The sequence below is a fragment of the Gymnoscopelus braueri genome (genome assembly GCF_963280865.1).
Source record: "Gymnoscopelus braueri genome assembly, chromosome: 2".
NCBI classification, from domain to species: domain Eukaryota; kingdom Metazoa; phylum Chordata; class Actinopteri; order Myctophiformes; family Myctophidae; genus Gymnoscopelus; species Gymnoscopelus braueri.
In genome coordinates this window covers 22,227,280-22,248,338 of record NC_137604.1, presented here as the reverse complement: position 1 = coordinate 22,248,338, position 21,059 = coordinate 22,227,280, and the positions used below count along the sequence as shown (strand labels likewise).

The window sequence follows — 21,059 nt, the reverse complement described above, 5'->3', positions numbered from 1 at the left end:
CTGTTCCATGTTTTTTTTGTGTCGATTCATTGATATAAGAAAGAAATACAATGCTTCTCGATTAATCGATCAACCTACACAAGCAAGATTAAGTCAGTTAATAGTTCTAAATATAGGACCTGTACCAGCTACAGGTACAGGTCCATTTGGTTCCATTTGTACACTCTCAGAGTTATGGGGTTCCATGGCCCGATTGCATAGTAAACTGGGGGTCCTTGAAATGAAAACGTTTGAGAACCACTCTTTTAGGTTAATTGTCCAGCCCTAATATACGTGTGTGTGTGTGTGTGTGTGTGTGTGTGTGTGTGTGTGTGTGTGTGTGTGTGTGTGTGTGTGTGTGTGTGTGTGTGTGTGTGTGTGTGTGTGTGTGTGTGTGTGTGTGTGTGTGTGTGTGTGTGTGTGTGTGTGTGTGTGTGTGTGTGTGTGTGTGTGTGTGTGTGTGTGTGTGTGTGTGTGTGTGTGTGTGCGTGCGTGCGTGCGTGCGTGCGTGCGTGCGTGGGAGGTGGAGGAGCAGGACAGAGTGGAGGGTTAATATCAATCAGATGTCCAGTGAGTCTGGCCAGTAATCATGGAGGTGCATTAGTCAGCGGGGTTTGACCCTGGCTGACTGGGGAACCAGGCTCTACCCCTCCCTCAGGGACCTCCATCAATCTGCTAAAGCTTGTCGGCTCTAGTGGATAGAGAGGGGGATTGGACTTTTATTATCTCACATGAAACAGCGGAGGGGAGTTGTCCACTCTGCTGCAGGGCTACAGTCCAGAACCACTGTTTTTTTTAACTTCTTAAGCCCTATTCTATAGTTCGTCGTTTGATGGTGTCGCACCAAAAAATAAATAAATACGTCATGCCCAAAACTAGAAACATGCACTCAGGTAGACGCAGGTCTCCACCAGGACGGGGTTGCCTACCCATAGCCTCGCGTGGCCAGACAATATCACACGACACACTGCGTGGATATTAGTCTGGTCCCTATCAACGATAGATTTTTTTCCAAGGGGCGGTTACAAAAAGATCCAAACGGACTCTATTGGTTAGACCTAAACCAATCAGAGCAGTGCTTCCTTGTACGAACCAATCAGAGCAGTGCTTCCTTGTACGCCATTGCTCCACATAAGGTGATAAGCCCGCCCACATTTGGATAATGGGCCCTGATTGGTCCCTCACGACTTCGGAGGGAGAGAAATGAAATCTCTATGGAGGGGGGCCAGACCTAATCTGCCGACGGCTAAAGTGCGATGCAATTTTGCAAAGGCAGATTCGTCTGGAACCAGGCTAGCCTACCCATGGACCCGCAATACTGTAGGAAAAATCCATAGGAGTAGTAGCAAAACGTGTGTTTTTTAAGAAAACACTAAATGGGGTGAATCGGCCTGTTTTGGCGCCACCATGAGGCCAGTTAGAAAGATTGGGAGTGCGTGCAAGGTTTCATGCAGATCGTGGCTAACAGAGCTGGAGTCGCTATACCCACTATTTGGGCATTTAGCATGGCGCAAAGTACTCTGCAGCCGCACTGGGGTGCCTGGACACACATTTGCATCGTACGCTCTAGCTCTTTGATTGCCTTTCAATAAAACCATATTTGATTGACCTAATTATCACCCACATGTTACTGATTATAGAGATTGTTATATTATTGCAATCCATTCTTTATTTCCTACGCAATGGATTAATAGAACTGAATTGTGTATTTTGGAGCGAATCGCACAGCACAAATCATTGTCTTCTTTGAATAGACGATCATCTTATATAAACACAATTGACACAAGGAATTGACACTCCCTTCTGCTGATTATAGGAAAATTAGAATCAAAGAGATTCGTTGAGAATAGGAGTGAGGGGGACCTCTGAATGTTGTGCGCCTGGCCCGACTCCCCACATTCCCATTGCAGGCGCGCTCTACCAAACGGATTTGCGGCAGTGATGTGTTCTACCGTGGTACGCTGTATACGCAGTATGGCCTGCAGATTTTTTCCGGCGCCACCGTATACATCCAAAAACGGTTCGAAACGGCGTATCTGATACGTTGATACGCATCTGATACGCTGCACCCAGGAGTGGCTGGGCTGGGGGGCAGCAATACAAACAGCAAGAATGTGGTCTGACCGTCTGACTAGTCTAACTCTGAGGTGAAGCCGTGAAGGCTTATCATGTGTGTGGCTATCGTTCTTGGGGTGATAATTAATGGCTACTGGTGAAGGAATTCACACATTTCAACGACCTACCATTCACTTCATTGAACGTAGGTCACTGAATTGAGTACTTCATTAGTATTCAAATTGCGCGTCATAGCACAGCAAAATCTTGAATCTTCAATACAGTTTGTGTCTTCAATGCCAAGTTAATACTATTCTGTAATAGATACAGGAAGGCTCGCTGTTAACACTGCTATAATTATATCTGATAAGCCTAACCAGCATTTGTTTATAACAATGCTTGCACTTCTATGGTAATAAAACAATTAAATAAAATGCATCTAAGGCTAAACAAGCAGCTCCGAAGTGGTTGAGTTACAGGGTGAGTAACATTAGAAACAGTAGAAAATCTGTATAAAGCATATTGTAAGTGTACTCAGTGTTACTGTGAAACTGGGCCTGAGTGAGCCTGGCCGAGTTTGCGGGGCAGAAACGCGCAACAACACGCCCATGGCCACACCTCCAATGCGCAAGGCTAGCTGCCTTGTGCGTAATTAACGGGTAGCGGGTAGTGCCAAGGGATAGAGCAGGATGGAAGATAGGGCTCTGCATGCACACAGACAGACACACACGGACGGACGGACGGACAGGAGCGAGAACAGGGTCTCCGTCCTTCAGCCGGCCAGCCTGGCGGAGGCGGAGTAAGGAGTAATGTTGTCGTAGATGTTGTGCTGTAAGTTATCATAGCTGCTTGTTGTATATATTGCCAAATAGCTTTAAATTATAAAATAGCTTGATTTTTTTTTTTCAAGATTCCCATCTTTATGCGATTGGCCAAGCTGAGCTCCTTCTGTTCAAATAAGGCAGTTGTTGGCATGAATCAAAAAACCTAAAGTCACAGCTGTGTTGACTGTTTGCGTCCTTCTGTCCATGCCTCTGTGCCTCTCCAACGTACACAAATACTACACCCACGCTGCCGTTCAGTTTCACACAAACAAGCAAGGCGTGAGCACAGGCTGTTGGTGGGAGTAGGCAGAGAATGAGAGGATAGCTCCAGAGCATTTGGTGGAATCATTAGGGCCTTATGAGCGAAGAGGATGAACTGGCACTAAAATGTGTTCATGTGGGAAGTTCCCCTGCACTAGTACTGCACTGGGGCAAATAAGTGCGGTTGGAAGTTCCCCTGGACTGTACTGGGGCAAATAGGTGGGGTTAGAAGTTAGTAAATATGGGCGGTTTGGAGAAAGCGTGTGGGTTCTCCATTAGCAAGTGAGAAATGTTGGCTGAAGTTTGTCCAGGGTGTAGCAGTGCTTGCATGCAGAACCATGGAGTGAGGGATGGGCACATGAGCACTATAGATTATTTTTGCCATCAGGGTAATAACTGCTAATAAATAGTTAATTTTAAAAAAAAACCAAGATAATTTCCTGAATTTGAAACAATACAAAATAAACCCAAAATAACTTTTAAGAAATAGTGAAAATTGCTGATCTATAAGCTCACAGCGTGTCACATCGCAACATGTTGTGAGCTTGTAGATCTGCTATTTTCACAGGTTTGGGTCCCAGGGAGACATCATATTTTTGGGTCTCGACTCTCGAGCGAAAAAGTTTGGGAACCACTGGTGCAGAGAGACAGGAATCGTGGAGGGAGATAGGAGAGTAACATGTAGCAAATGCCCTGGCCAGCTGAGAATCCAACCAAGGCCTCGATGTCAGGCATAAGAGCCCATGTGATACTGTACCTAACCCAGTGGTTCTCAAATTGAGGTTGGGGACCCCCAGGGGTCCTTGGGGGGGGTTCCAGGGGGCCCCCCAGCAAAAGTAGTTAATATAGCGTCACAATCATTTTAATCACTTTTTCCATTTTATATGTTTGTTGGCTTTTCAAAAATAGCAGATCTACAAGCTCACAGCGCGTCACTTCGTGCCGTGCTTAATCATTTTGGGTGTCCCTGGCACAAAACTTCAGATTATCAATTTGGGGGTCCTTGATCTGAAAGGGTTTGAGAAACCACTGTCCTAACCATTGGGCTGTCCAGTCGGCCCAATAGTTAACAAGAGATTCGTATTATTTTTTTTAATAGCTTTCATTTCAATGTGCGTGTTATTCGACCAACATGGTCAAAACATGTTGGCATTTCAACCATTGCTGTAATAACAACTTTTTTCAGATTTACGTTCTCTACTTCTCTACTGATTTGTGAGTGCTCTGATCTTTTCTTTGTTTTTGTTTTTAACATGAATCCTACTTTATGAAAACCAGAACTTCATTCTTGATTTTCTTTTTCCACGTGTCTTTTAGTTAGTAAATTATGACCTGACATTATGTGCCTTGGCGTGCTGTGACTACGTCTAGCCTCGTTGTAGGCTCTACTGCAGTGCCAAGGATTCACAAATTGATATGTATTTGGCCGCGGACCCCCATCTGAAAGTGTTTGGTGCCAGGGGACCGCCAGAAGCAAAGAAAAATGTTCGCTTTAAGATTAGCACAAAATTTAGATTTTTTTCCCAAAATAGCAGATCTATAAGGTCATGAGCTTGTAGATCTACTGTTTTTCAACAGCCAAAAAAGTATAAAAAGTGGTTAAAATGATTGTGACTCTATATTGGATAAGATTGAGACTTATTGTTCTGTTTGCCCCTCATACATTTGTCCTAATGTTGACATCTTTCCCAAATAGAAGTAACAATTCTAGAAGGAAGAGGTTTTTAACCACGTTCAACCGGGTGTCTTATCTTAGGCGTGTCATTATATGCCAGAATTTGCCCAAATCGCGGGAAATAAAAGATCTACAAGCTCGCAAAACACATTGTGATGCGTCGTGAGCTTACAGATCGTCTCTTTTCACGCCACACTGTCGTATGACGTTTGTAACATTTGACACCATGGCAACCATTCCCAAGCCGGCCTTCCATCATCTGTGCTGCTACATCTTCATCATCCTCCTCCCCTGGTCCCTCCCCTTTTCTGATTCATAGAGTTTAATTTCCTTGTTTTGGGGGGGTGGGTGGAGGTGGGGGGTCTGTTATGGAAGGGAGGGGGTTAGGGTGGGGGGGTGTAAGGTGAGCCTTCAGAGGAGAGCCAACGCCCACCACACACATTCCTGGAGGTCCTGAGGAAGTCATGGTAGTGTGGAGTAAAGCGTTGGTTCTCAAAGTGGGGTCCCCCCCCCCCCTCAGGGGTGCTTGGGGGGAGTACCAGGGGATCCCCAGCAAAATTAGTTAATATAGCGTCACAATAATTTTAACCACTTGAATCATCATTTAAACGTTGGCTATTAGTTCATTTTCTTTTGCAAATTTTTGAATATATACTGTGTAAGAGAGGTACTGTAGGCATGAGTGATCCAAACCGGAACACAATCAAGGTGCCGCGCTATGAGCTTGCATATCTGCTATTTTTGAATAGCCAAAGAAATCTTAAAATGACACAGATGAGTGTCCCGGTCTTAAAGGGTTAAAGTACTACTTGACTGATTGTAGATATCTGAATGTGTATACAGTGTATAGCAGGGGTTCCCAAACCTCTCCATGCCAAGCAGGACTCCTAAATATAGTGTGGGTTGCAGGCAGCCCCCCATTGAGAAATGGCCCCCACTTTGAAAACCACTGGTGTATATACTGTAGTATGGTGTAACATAACATTATACTGAATGTGCAGAAAGATTTTACAACAGCGTTTGTCTGTATGTCCCCCGTATGAATGTACAGTATGTATGTCCCCCCCAAATATTGCCCAAAGATGGCCTTTTTGCCCAATATGGAGTTCCACACGTCCTCAAATATTTCTAGCTGGCTCCATACTGGCATAAGGAAGCACCCCTAGTTTGAAATGCATTAGGGTCAGTGGTTTTCAACCTTTTTCATGCCAAGGACCCCCAAATTGATATGTATTTGGCCGCGGACCCCCGTCTGAAAATGTTTTGTGCCAGGGACCCCCAGAAGCAAAGATTTGAGTTCAAAATGTTCGCTAGATTTAAAGATTTGCACACATTTTTGACATTTTTCAAGAATAGCAGATCTACGATCTAAGAATAGCAGATCTACAAGCTCACAGCGCGTCACTTCGTGCCGCGCTGTGAGCTTGTAGATCAGCTAATTGTTGAATTGCCTTCATATAAATGGATAAAGTGGTTAAAATTATACTGATGCTGTGTTAACTACTTTCGCTGGGGACCCCCTGGAACCCCCTCAAGGACCACTGGTGGTCCCCGGACCACTGGTTGAGAAACACTGCATGTAGGGCACGAACCCCCCCTTTGGTTATGGACACACAAGATTTTCCACCCCACAGAGACAATATGGAGATAACGCTGACAAAACGGTGAAGTGTTGGTTTTAAGGGATTGAATAAGTTATGAGCTTATGTACCGTATGTTATGTTATGATATAAGTACCACCACGCACCAACATGATACGCATATCATGTCGGCCTCATATTCTCTCTCATATTCCCCTCCTTTCACTCACCAACCATGCTTATCACTGTTGTGTTCTCTCTCTTCATGTGTATGGTTCCCAGATGGGATGGAAGCGCGTGTGTGTGCTAATGGAAAAACATTGTGTTTTGATGTAGCCATTAGTCCCTGCTTCGCTCTCTCTCTCTCTCTCTCTCTCTCTCTCTCTCTCTCTCTCTCTCTCTCTCTCTCTCTCTCTCTCTCTCTCTGTGTTTGTGTTGTGTTCTGCTCCGCGCATAATGATGCAGGGCTGGCTGCTGATCAGGATATACAGTACAAGAAGAAAAACAACACCTTGCGAGACAAGCGTGTGTTGTTGTCATTATTGTCGCTGTCGCGTAGAATCCTTGTATGTCCAAAAGTCTTCCCTTTTTAGTAGTGTAAATGAAAAAAAAAAAAAAAAAACCCGTTCGAATGGATCCAATGTTGTTTTTAATTAGTCACAAGCTCTTGTTAATACTTTCTTTTGGTTAAATATTTATAAAACCCACAGACAGACTCGACCATGTTCAACCTGGCATCGCTATAATTTTTTTTGTTGTGTAATTGTTAAAAAAAAACATTCAGCATTTTCCAAGAATAGTGATGCGACGTGTCGTAAGCTGGTAGATCAGCCATTTCTGCTGCTGTCGCACGGCACTGTCATATGACAAGAATATAGAATAGTGCATTCATTTATGAAAAAGCATTAAAAAAAACATAAAACATGGAGATACAAGGTTTCTGCCTGACAGCGGTGGACATGTAAAGATGCATGGATGATGACAAACTGAATAACTGTCTCCTTTCCTTCTCTCCTCTTCTCTTCCCTTGTTTCCTCTCCTCCCCACTTTCTGCCTGCAGTATGGATGTACGGCTTTACAGACAGCCCGAGGAAAGAGGCTTCAGGTAGCCCTGTGTGTGTGTGTGTGTGTGTGTGTGTGTGTGTGTGTGTGTGTGTGTGTGTCTGTGTGTACTTGTATTACTATGCTTGTGAGGGCTAAATGTCCCCACAAGTAATTTGAGAGATAGACATTGTGAGGACCATTTACCTGGTTCTCACAAGAGAAATTGATTTCTTATTGTATTTTATGTATATGTATATATATATACATATATATATATATCGTTTTTTTATGGTTAGGTTTAATTAGGAAAAGATTCAGGCTAAGGTTAGGATTAGACATTCGGAGTTCTGTCCTGTCTCTGAAAATAGCCGATCTGATGCATTGTAAGCTTTAGATTGGCTATTTTTGGTGCATGACTAAGTAAAACTTCAGGGTTGAAAATATCACAAATAAGGTAAAACAGCGTTTTCAAAATCGTAACGTTGATGTCCTCACAACTATAGTAATACAAACATGCGTGTGTGTTTGTGTGTGTGCGTGCGTGCGAGCATGCATGGACCATTGCATTTTTTTTAAAACCGCAATCACTGTATCGTCTGCATATTGACGAGTTCCTCCGTTTATTGCTTTTTTTACACTGAAAGCTTTTCGCATGACTGCTTTGCCTGCATCGTCACCACTCACCAGTCTCTGCTACTAGAACTCTGCCTGCTTCAACATAACTCATTTCCAATGTATATTTTCCTCTTACAAACGACATAAACAAGACACACTGGCCTCTCCGTAATAAACATCATCAACGCTGTGGTGATGAGCTCCTCTGCCCTGCTTGAATCGCTGCCTGAACGCTGCTGCAGGGCGATAGTTATTTTTAATGTGTTTTGAGCTTGTCGATCTGCTACTTTTTGATGCTTTTGTGTGACGCTGTAGTATGATCAAGTAGGGCGTTCATTTTCAGAAAAAAAAAACACAAAAAGTTAGAATATGGAGATAAGAGGTTTGACACACTGTGTTGGTGATATGGACACAAATTGAACTGCCACGTGTGAGATATTATGACTTAGCGTTAAGCAGAGTGCCTCCTCGTTAACCCATTCAATCTACGCATACTGTGTCATTTTACATTTTTAGCTATAACCATTATTTTATAAAAAAAAAAATACCAGATATATCAGCAAGTCTTGATTTTTTTTTGCAAATCTTTGAAATATATATATTTTCAAATCTCAACTCAAATCTTTGCTTCTGGGGGGGTCCCTGGAACAAAATATTTTTATATGGAGGTCGGCGGCCAAATACGTATCATTTTGGGTGGTCCCCTTGACATGAAAAAGTTTGAGAACCACTGATCATAGCAACATAAGTTTAAAAAATATATTTATTTTTTAGGATTTATAAAGATTTTAGTATCAAATGTTGTCTTTAAAAAATCTATATTCAAAGATTTGTATAATATATATTCAAATATATTATATATATATATGTATATATGTATATATGTATATATATATATATATATATATATATATATATATATATATATATATATATATGTATATATATATATATATATATATATATATATATATATATATATATATATATATATATATATATATATATATATATATATATATACATACAGTATAGCAACAAAATCTTGAAAGTGTTTGATTTTTTTTAAATAATTTATTTGAACACAAATATTCTCTTCTGGCGGGGTCCCTGGCACAAAACATTTTCAGATGAGGGTCCGCGGCCAAATACATGTCATTTTGGGGGTCCTTGGCACGGAAAAGTTTGAGAAACTACTGGTTTAGAAGGCATTTTTAGAATCGGCCCCAGGTCTTAATGGGTTAAAATAACTCTGAAGAACCATTTCCAGTTCCATGTATTTTATTCCTGTGCGTGGCTGCGGTGCTGCTGCTTGTTTATGTTTCTGCGAGCTGCAGTGGAAATGGATGAATGATGTTTTTTCATATTACCTTGTAGGCTCTTATCAGAGGAGAGAGGAAGTGTCTTTTTGTGTTCTCTCTGCCGCACTGCAGCCTCGCAGCAAATTGGAAACCCTGAATCACTAAAGCTTTTTACAAGTTATTTCTCATGGATTCTGAAGTTCTCAGTCATCATGACTCATGCCATCATTTTGGATTCCATAGGTCAGTGGTTCTCAAACTTTCTTTTTTACATCAAGGACCTCCAAACTGTATTTGGCAGCGGACCCCCATTTGAAAAGATGTTTTTTATTATTATTATTTATTTTTTAAATAGACTAGTCCAGGGGTCTTCAACGTTTTTCAGGCCAAGGACCCCCTAGCTGAGAGAGAGATGAAGCAGGGACCCCCACTACATATTGTATAAAATTGTGTTGCAGTCAGATAAAAAAAAATCGTAGGATTCATGTTAATGTGTATTTTTTCAGATAGTTAACCTTTAAACCCTCAATATTTTGTCAACTTGACCGTTGGCTCTGTACTTGGTCTGCTCTTTTCCCCTCTCCACCGACTCTCCGAAAGTCGAAAATAGCAGATCTACAAGCTCACAACACCTCGTGCTGCGAGGCGTTGTGAGACTGATAGCCAAAGTGCAGTTTCTATGTTTTTTGGACACATTTACTTATTTATTTTATCTCAAAGGTCAAATCAGCCTTCATGGGGATAAACAATAACCTCAAGGACAGATATACAATTAGAGCAATATGACACTGTATATCCTGGTATGTTGTGGGGTTTAGGTTTTAAATCAGTTTCATTCTTTGCGTAGTTAGTAGTTACTGCAATTTGGCTTTTTAGGGCAGAATAGTTACGCACTCTTCACTCTGTAGTAGAACGAACTTGTTTGCTTCAAGAACGCGCAACTTGCCGCGGGCTCCCGGCGATGATGATGATGATGAACATTTCAGTGTGAATACACACACTGTTCTACGCCGCTACCTTCGAGTGGAAACCTCCACTCGACCAAAATGTCCAAAAAACTGTTACTTTTCAGGATTCACATTCTAAAATAGCAAAAGTAGCAGATGGACGAGCTCGGAACGCGTGGCTTCGTGAAGTTCGTGCCGCGTTTTCGAGCTTGCGTATCTGCTACTTTTGACGCTTTAATGTGACGCTGTGGTGAGATCAAGTATGACGTTAATTTATGAAGAAAGCACAAGAAGTTAAAATATGGAGATAAGAGGTCTCTGCCCCCCGACAGCGACGATATCCATCTGGTCAAACTCAAACCCTCGCACATTTGGGCTGGACTGCAATCTGTCCATCCATCTATCTCTATGGACCCCTGGGCTGGCAGAGCGGAGCGGCCAGGGCCCAGCGCCAGACTGAACATGGACTGGTTAGGTGTGCATGTGGGCCGGCCGGCCGCCTGCTGCTGAGATGAAGTGTCAAGTCTGGCTCTCTTTACATTGGTCTGCATTAGTCCATGAAGACCGTGAACGCATCTGTGTCATCTTAGATTTTAACTTTATCCATTATTGTTACAAAAAACAAATGGTGACCATTTTTTAAATACATATATGGGGGTCTGTGGGCTAATAAGTGTCAATTTGGGGGTCCTTTGTCATGATATGTCGAATACAGGCTTGCTTATAATAGAGTAGTCTCTATATTGTGCTATTGCTACTTTTTTTTTTATCTGAGTACTTTTTCCACCACTCATCAGCGCCAGTGACCTTGCTCAACTCCTGTCTTGCGGGATGAGGCCTAATTTACGCTGCGCCGTGCGGCACCGTCGTGCTCCGAAAACAGCCGATCTACACGGCATCCGCACCGCTTCGCGACCTTGAGCGTTGTCCGTTTTCGGCACGCAACACCACCGTACCGCAAACCATAACTAAGCTTAAAGAGATCACGAGAAACACACGCTGAAAGGAATAGGAGGGAGAGAGCGAGTGAAAAAAGTGTTGCAAACAAACAGCCCAGCAAAGATTGTGTTCTCCTGCAGAAATAAACACACGCTGTTACACACATTAAAAAAAGGCCCAGAGTTAGTTGCCCATCTGGTGAACATTTAGCAAGTCGTCGCTGTAGGGTGGAAACCTCATATGTCCAAAACCGTTACTTTTCAGGATTCAAATTCAGAAATGGCAAGAGTAGCAGATCTACAAGCTCAAAGCGTGTCGCTTATTTGCGCCGCGTTTCGAGCTTGCGGATCTGCTACTTTTGATGCTGTAGTATGATCAAGTAGGGCGATAATTTACGAAAAACACAAAAAGTTAAAATATGGAGATAAGAGGTTTCTGCCCGACAGCAACGAAATGTTATTTTTTTAGGCATTTAACAGTAATTGGGGCAACGCTGGGGGGGGGAGAAACATATATATTGTTTCCCTGCATTAGCACCATTGATACGACAACGCAACGTTCAGGAAAAACAAAGAAACGGTAATCCCCCCCCCCTCTCCAGGCCTAATAGGCTATGAACAGAATGACTCTGAAACATAAGCATTCTTTAAGGATATTCGTTGGTATTTCACAACTTTTTGCTACACAAACGTGGCTTTGTTTCCATGGGGACGGCGTTGATAGGTTTGTGAATTTAGTTGGACCTGTGCTACTTTATGGCCAAACCTTGACCTCAATTGCTCCCTGGAACACAGGGCTGGCTATGTTTTCTGCAAAGTAAGATCCTTGTCTGTATAGTTCACCTTATGGGGGGAGGATATGGTCATAAACAACGTGACACAGAGAAAGAATGGCTGCCCCTTTTTTTGAGGGAGGGAGGGGTTAACGACCCTCCCCGAGGTTACAGTACATGTCTGTTTGTTTAAATAGCGCTGTGTACTGTACGCACTCTTATCGCTGCTGTCGGCCAGAAACCTCTTATCTCCGTATTATGACTTTTTGTGTTTTTTAACCCATTAAGACGATTAAGGCCGATTCTACAAATGTCTTCTAAATCCCAACAGTATTCTGACAAAAACGTATGTTTCTATATCAGTGGTGCTCAAACTTTTTCATGTCAAGGACCCCCAAAATGATATGTATTTGGCCGCCGACCCCCATCTCAAAATATTTTGTTCCAGGGACCCCCCAGAAGCAAAGATTTGACTTACAAATGTTCGCTTTAAAACAATACATATTCAAAGATTTGCACACATTTTCATAATTTTTCAAAAATAGCAGATATATACTAAAAAATAGCAGATATACCAGCTCATAGCGCGGCACCGAGTGCCGCGCTATGAGCTGGTATATCTGCTATTTTTTAGTAGCCAAAGTGTAAAATAATGCTTTTTTTTTAGCTCAAATCAAAAAGTGACACAGATACGCATCTGTGTCACTTTTTGTCGCTTTTTTTTGTTGTTTCTTTGAATCCTGAAAACGAACAGTTTTGGACATTATATGAGCTTTCCACCACGACAGAGACGTTATAATGCTCAGTGCTTCTGTAATGGCCTACTTTTTTATTTGTACAACTTGGCAAGGATGTCATTGTTCTAATGCATACTTTTTAGGCAGCCTATTTAACCATTTTCAACCTGGCATCCATGTCTTTGGTTGATGTCATTGGGGAAAATACTTCATATTGATGTCATTAGGGACAAATACTTCATATTGGGCTTAACTCATTCAGTGCCACTGGACGTCTAAGACGTCCGCTAATATAAGCCCTGAGTGCCACAGAACGTCTAAGACGTCCAATTAATTTTTTTTATTTAAAAAAAAAAAAAAGGTTCAGAACCCAAGATATGATGATTTGAAGATTTGCTGCTCCATTCACTCTTTGTTTAACTTCTCGGCTCCTTTTTTTTACAATGAATTTTGGTTGTGGCACTCAGAGCCAAAATTCCATAAATAAGCTGGGCACTGAATGAGTTAAGAGGTTTTCTTGGATTATTTTAAAAGGAGTGTAAAAGTGATAGTTACATTGCTATAGAGCGTTTGTTCCGTAAAACAAGGCTCTCCCCATCTCTCCAGCACTTTAGTAGACAGAAATTACATGTTCAGGTCTGGATACCAATGTAATCCGATCAGGAGAGAGATCTCATACAGCAGTGGTTATTTGGTGCCAAGGACCCCCAAATTGATATATGTTTGGCCCGTGGACCCCCGTCGGAAAATATTTTGTGCCAGGGACCCCCAGAAGAGAAGATTTGTGTTAAAATATAAAAAGATATTCAAGATTTTTCACAATACTTTCAAGATTTTTCAGAAAAAAATAAAAATAGCAGATCTACAAGCTTGCAGCGTGGCACGAAGTGACGCTCTGTGAGCTTGTAGATCTGCTATTTTTGAATAGCCAACGTATAAATGGATAAAGTGGTTAAAAGTATTGGGATGCTGTATTAACACATTTTGCTGGGGACCCCCTGGAACCCCCCCAAGGACCCCTGGGGGTTGAGAACCAATGTCATACAGGATACACGACAAACAAGCAAAATTGGAAGTGACGACACAAAGAAATGAGCAGACAAAATTGGAACTGAAATTGGAACACTATAAAATTTAAGCTGAAATACTTCCATTATTCACCAGTCACCTCCACTACTTTTCCCCTCTAAATTATTTTTCTAATAAAGCCAGGAAGAAGTTGGCTATACTTAAATATATTTCGAATCACTTGGTTTGGTAACATTTTGTTCAATTGAGCAACAAGACCCACAACTGTTTTCTGACATCCTTTGTCTCCGAAAAAATAAGTAAACGTTGTTATCTTGCCATGTAATTGTGCATAAAAATACGCAGCGTGAAGTTGTCTAGGCCCAAACCTTTACTTGTTAAAACAAGAGAGAGGAGGGCCTTTTTTTATTATTTTATTTTAATGAAGCAAGCCTTCAAAAGCACATAGACAAAACTTATCTGCAGTAATATAATTAATGTTCAAGTGCCAATCCTTTTAACTAAAATGATACAAAAGCTGACTGCAGTAAATTGGGGGACGACAGAATAATTTGCTGACACAGCTCTAATCCCTGTCCTTTCGTTAGACACAGTAACTGTCAGTCATTCATATCTGTGTTTGCACGGTATGATTTGACTTTTGTTTCAGTTCCGATGCCTGCTGTGTCATCAGCACTAATCAGATTGTCTTTTCTTTATCTATGAGAAACACATTCACTCAACATTAACAACTTTAATGCTTTTCTCCCCCCAAAATTGCTAAACTAGCAGATCTAGTTGTGAGCTCGTAGATTGGCTATTTTCACTCTGTCGGGTGAAAAAAACTCATATGTCCACTTTTCAGGATTCAAATTCAAAAGTAGCAGATCTACAAGCTCAAAACGCGTTGCTCTTCGAGCTTGTGGATCTGCTACGGTTTCTGCACCACACACACAGACGCACGCACGCACGCACGCACTCGGCTTGCTGACTCTTCCAGAGCAGCGGAATGGACTACGTGATCTCCATTTTGATGACTCCAACATACCGCACGTTTTCATCTTTATTTACACCTCTGACATCAGGACGTTTCCATCAGATCATGTCCAAAGGTTTTTGCATCCCAGTAAGAAGCCCTGCAGCAAACCTCTTATCTCCATATTTTAACTTTTTGTGTTTTTTTTTCGTAAATTAACGCCCTACTTGATCATTAGTACACAACATTATCAAAAATAGGAGATCTACAAGCTCAGCGACGCATTTTGAGCTTGTTGATCTGCTATTTTCTTTTAATTTGAATCCTGAAAAGTAACAGTTCTGGACATATGAGGTTTCCACCATGACAGAGACGAAATCATGATCCAGGCTGCCCAGGAAAACATGAGTTTGTTGGTGGTTTTCTGGGGTTATCCCCCTTCTCCCCTGATGTTAGGAAATGCTTACGGATAGAGACACAAACAACCCAGCAATAATCCCCCCAGAAAGGAAATGTGGTTCAAAAAGACAGAAGACCATTTGATGTAAAAAAAAAAAAAAAGATCAGCGATTCCCAACCTTATGGTGCCCGGGGCGCACTGGTGGTCCGTGAAGATATTGCAAGTGGGGTCCCCAAATAATTGGCAAAACACGAAACATTTTATTGATAATGTAACATTCTGTGTTAAAAAAATATATTTTTCTCTTTAACACCTTGAAAAATTTCATTATGACACCGATGACTAGGAATTGAAAGTGTGCTGTGGTACCATGGATCCAAGCCGGAACAATCGATTGATTGATCGTTGAAATGAACATCTGAATGAACATGAACAGCTCTGAAAATTGCACGCGGCCCACCCATCTGACCACTTAACACAAGCGGTCAGATGGGTGCTTTCGAGATTTTCAGGTGGGCCCCTGATCCAGGAAAAGGCTGAGAACCCACTGGGATAGAGAGACGGCCCCCAATATCCCCCCAAAATAAGAAAATGTGGGACGCTTTGGAAAGACAGGAAGACAGTGTGCGTGTGACGTAGATGATTATCTGCTGAAAAGCCCCTCATCATGAGCGCCTCGCCGCGCGTCATCTCTCTCGTTTTCTGACCAAAAACATGGCAGTCAGCTGTGTGTCTGCAACTCACATCAAATAACATGCACTGTGTGAACCATGGTAACAACATGAAGTCATTGCTGGCAGTGAAGAGGTTAAACAGAGAGAGAGAGAGAGAGAGAGAGAGAGAGAGAGAGTAGAGCAACAGTAGAGCAACCTAACCCCAACTGAAATGCTTTCTTCTTCTGTTTCGCATAAACATAGGCCCGGCCTCCCTCTCTTTTTCTTTCCTTCTCTCTCTGTCTCTCTCCCCCTAGCCCACTCATATGTTTCTATTTAAGGCCAGCAGTGTCGACTGCCATGATTGGTGTGTTCGTCACCCCCCCGACCCCCCCCCCCATCCTAACGGCAGTCTACCAAACCCAGCAGAGAGGGGAGGCTTTTCCTCTCTCTCTCTCTCTCTCTCTCTCTCTCTCTCAACCCTTTGCACTGTTGATTTTCCACAGATTGAAAACTTCTCCATTCTTCTTCCACTGACTGACTCCGCTCCCCCCAGTCCTCCTCCAACCTCCGGCCCGCTAATAGCTCCCCTCTCTCCTCCTCCGCTTCTCCTCTGTCTGTCTGTCTCTTTCTTTCCGTCCGTCCCTCCGTCCGTCTCTCTCTCTCTCTCTCCCTCTCTCTGTCCTTGAAGCCCCCCAGTCAGTCAGTCAGTCAGTCAGTCAGTCAGTCAGAGTCGGGTCCAGATCATGGAGACCCCGTGAAGGCGGCCCCAAGGATGCGGCCCCTCCTGCACCCTCTTCTTCACCCCCTGCTCCCTTCCCTCCGCTCCCCCTTTGTTTTGGTTCCCTCCGAGGGTCCTCCTCGGCGCTCTCTCTCCTCGGTTGCCGGGCGGGACGACGAGGACGGCGGCGCAGCTATATGGCCAGCGGACGCTCGGGATTATTATGCAGCCAGGTCGTGAGCTCGGCGCCTTCTGATTGGTCGGCGACGGGGGTTGGCGGATGGCGACGACGCAGCGGGCGCAACGCGGCATCGCCGCCGCCGGCGGCCGCGGCGGTGCCGGCCCTCGCGGCGGCGGGCGCTCGCGGCGGGGGGCTACCGCCGGCCGCTGGCTGACGGCCTGTTTCTTCCCCTCAGGGATCGACAGCTCGGAGCCCATGGTGCTGGAGCAGTACGTGGTGGTGGCCAACTACGAGAGGCAGGAGAACTCTGAGATCAGCCTCAAGGCCGGGGAGACGGTGGACGTGATCGAGAAGAGCGAGAGCGGTGAGTCTGACGGTTCTGTCGTTGTTTTGTTGTTGTTGTTGTGTGTGTGGTGGGTCGTTCTCTGACAGAGCGCTGTCCTCACAGGAGGAGACACTGTGAACATGCAGTCAGGACACACGCTTTGCAGACGTTGCACCGCTGTCTGATGTTTGCTGTTTCTGTTTGGCTTTCTGGGTTTCTATCAATCTCCCACGCACGCACGCACACACACACACACACACACACACACACACACACACACACACACACACACACACACACACACACACACTCACACACACTCGCACACACACACACACACACACATACACACACACGCACTCGCACTCGCACTCGCACGCACACGCACACGCACACACACACACCCCCACACACCCCCCCGCACACACACAGAGATTCTCTGCCTCTGTCTGTCTGTCAGTGTCTCTCTCTGTCTCTTCTCATGGTTCTCACTCTTGAGACGATTTGTTCCATTCTGCCCTTTGTCCTCAAGAATCCCTCGCTCGCGTGTGCCAGCGTGCTCTCTCTCTCTCTCTCTCTCTCTCTCTCTCTCTCTCTCTCTCTCGACTCCCATCTCCATAGTGGGTCTTCTTGGCATTACCTTGAGGTTCTGTTTGACTTGCAGCAGAGCGTTTAGGTCTGTGGTTCTAAAAGTGTTTCATGTCAAGGACCCCCATATTGATCCATACATGTATTAATGCTGAAGACCCCCATATTGATCCATACATGTATTAATGCTGCAGACCCCCATATTGATCCATACATGTATTAATGCTGAAGACCCCCATATTGAGCCATACATGTATTGATGCTGAAGACCCCCATATTGATCCATACATGTATTAATGCTGCAGACCCCCATATTGATCCATACATGTATTAATGCTGCAGACCCCCATATTGATCCATACATGTATTAATGCTGAAGACCCCCATATTGAGCCATACATGTATTAATTCTGAAGACCCCCATATTGATCCATACATGTATTAATGCTGCAGACCCCCATATTGATCCATACATGTATTAATGCTGCAGACCCCCATATTGATCCATACATGTATTAATGCTGCAGACCCCCATATTGATCCATACACATGTATTAATGCTGCAGACCCCCATATTGATCCATACATGTATTAATGCTGCAGACCCCCATATTGATCCATACACATGTATTAATGCTGCAGACCCCCATATTGATCCATACATGTATTAATGCTGCAGACCCCCATATTGATCCATACATGTATTAATGCTGCAGACCCCCATATTGATCCATACATGTATCAATGCTGCAGACCCCCATATTGATCCATACACATGTATTAATGCTGCAGACCCCCATATTGATCCATACATGTATTAATGCTGCAGACCCCCATATTGATCCATACATGTATTAATGCTGCAGACCCCCATTAGAAAAGATATGCCTTGGACCCCCATAAGAGAAGATTTGTATTGCGTGGCACTATAGCAATGATTCTGAACCTTGGACCCCCAGTTTGATATACATTAGGCCAAAGACCCCCATTTGATGGCATGTATATCCCAATATCCTCAGTGTTCATGTAACTCTGAGAGTTTACAAATGGACCCTGCACTTTACAGACCCCATAAGGGTCCATTTGGTTCCTAAATATCATTTAGCGGGGTGAATGACTTGAATCCCCATGAACCCTAGCGTCCCAATAGGCAAACATGCACCAAAAATAGCCCATCTACAACAACACATTATGAGCTTGTAGATAGAAAGAGATTTGGTGGTGGGGGGGGGGGCAATCTGTCATATATTTCCCCTGACTTCATAGCCTTAGAATGAGAATACTTTTAAATTAATCTGTGTATAGGCATACTAGCCAGCAGCGGTGGAAAAAGTACTCAAATTCTTTACTTGTAAGTAAAAGTACCAATACTGCAATATAGAAATACTCCGTTACAAGTAAAAGTGCAGTACTTGACAAAAAAAACACAGTTTTATGTAATTGCTGGGAAAGAAGGAATTACAAGATTTCATTGCGGTGACTGAATCCTACATTTAATGGAAGAATGGAAACGGAATAACGTGTTTATTTCGGGCGAGAGTCAGCAGTTCATGATATTTCTCAGCTCACTGCCGCCGTTCCACATTCTGACGCTCGGTGTAGCAATCCCCAGCGTTGCATCTCATTTTCCATGCTCGGCCGGTGACAGCCAGCAGCTTGCACAACTCAAAGATGAGAAGCTAGTATACAACGACCTCCCAATGTCTGCAACAACGCTTCGCCCATAAACGCTCGTGCAATATCCCGACGTGTCCCTCCCCTCTTATCTGTACACCAGTGGGGGAAAAAGTACTCAGATATTTTTACTTAAGTAAAAGTATCAATACTGCAATATAGAAATACTCTGTTACAAGTAAAAGTCCGGAATTCTAAATTTACTTGAGTAAAAGTACAAAAGTATTGGTATCAAAATGTACTTGAAGTACCAAAAGTAAAAGTACTAAAATGTTTGAAAATAGCAGATCGACAAGCTCACAACGCGTCGCATCTCGCGTTGTGAGCTTGCAGATCGGCTATTTTCAAATAGCCTAAGAATAGGGCTAAAGTGGTTAATGTAATGTAAGTACTAGTACTTGAGTAAATGTACTTAGTTACTTTACACCACTGCTGTACACTGATGTGATCGCCTCTCTGTCTCTCCCAGTACATCTTCTCTTGCACGTCTTTGAATAATTATGCGAGAGTTAACGAGTCACTTTTGCCATCGTAACGAGCTTTAACCCATGAAAGACCTGAGGCCGCGATTCTACAAATGTCGGTTTTCTGGAAAACCTATGTCTGCTATATTATATCAGCGGTGCTCAAAACCTTTTCATGTCAAGGACCCCCAAAATTATACGCATTTGGCCGCGGACCCCCCCATCTCAAAATGGATTTGCACAGATGTTGACGATTTCCCCCTAACAATGTATCCACTCTGTGCCGCGCTATGAGCTTGTAGATCTGCTATTTTTGAATAGCCAACGAAATCTTAAAAAATGACACAGATGTTTTCCCGGTTTGAACAGGGTTAAAGGTTTTATTTTTTCGGCGTTCCAAGGAGCTCTGTGCTCTCGCCATGCAGCTGTGTGGCTCCATGTAGTGTTGATGCTACACACCATCCCTGTGGGCCAACAGGGCTTTTACACTGTGTTTATAATCCATTCATTGTCAGTGAGATAATAACCCACATTCTGCCAAATGCCAAGCAGTTGTAAAGGATTTATTATTATATCGTTGCTGTCGGGGCAGGAACCTCTCTCCATAATCTCCGTATTCTAGCTTTTTGTGTTTTTTGGGGGGTAAACTAACGCCCCTGCTTGATCATACTGCAGCGTCACGCAAAGGCATCAAAAGTAGTAGATCTTACAAGAGACGCGTTTTGAGCGTGTAGATCTGCTACTTTTGATACTTATTTTTTTTGTTATCATAAACCCCAGCATCCCTATTCTGGGGCAACTTAGACGTTGTAGATTGAAAGTTATTTTAAGAGAAGAGATTTTGGTGTAGAGGGGGGGGGGAGTACGGGGTCTAGTATAGATCCCTGGAGGACTCCGGTCTGTGAATTGTTTTTGAATGATTGCATACTTAATTAGCATACTTAATTACAGTAAATCATTTAGGCTAAAAGGATAGCACAAAAATATCATTGGGACTTGTTTCCATTCTGGTCCTATATGTATTCAATTCATCAGCATAGAATGTTAACACATGGATACATGGTATCAACAGTTGTATATATCCGGTCCGGCAGCAACCAGATAACTCCAAAATGTTCATTTTTCAGGAAATGAAGAAAACAAAACAAAAAGTGGAGTTAGGAGGTTTTGTTCATCATTGATAAGAACAGCTAAATAAATGGACCTCCAAGCTCACAATGAGGTTTGAGGTCAAAAGGGGGTGGAGCCTGGAGCCTGTAACTCCACCCCCCTTTGGTCAACTTGGCTGGTTTAGCAGAAAGTTTGAGGATCCAATGGAGTTAGCTGGTTTTGTCAGAAGC

General features: G+C 43.2%; 1 protein-coding gene across 3 annotated transcripts in view; it reads left to right on the top strand.

Moving 5' to 3' along the window:
• The window catches only part of sh3pxd2aa (SH3 and PX domains 2Aa), a 201,753-nt gene that overhangs the window by 105,921 nt on the left and 74,773 nt on the right, over positions 1-21,059 (top strand). For 2 of the 3 annotated variants that reach the window (XM_080419673.1, XM_080419674.1), the window contains one exon: positions 16,904-17,032. In XM_080419673.1, the coding sequence (XP_080275799.1) occupies positions 16,904-17,032 (129 nt within the window). Of the gene's footprint in view, positions 1-7,434; positions 7,480-16,903; positions 17,033-21,059 lie in introns of all 3 variants that reach the window. The other variant, XM_080419672.1, reaches the window with a different exon arrangement.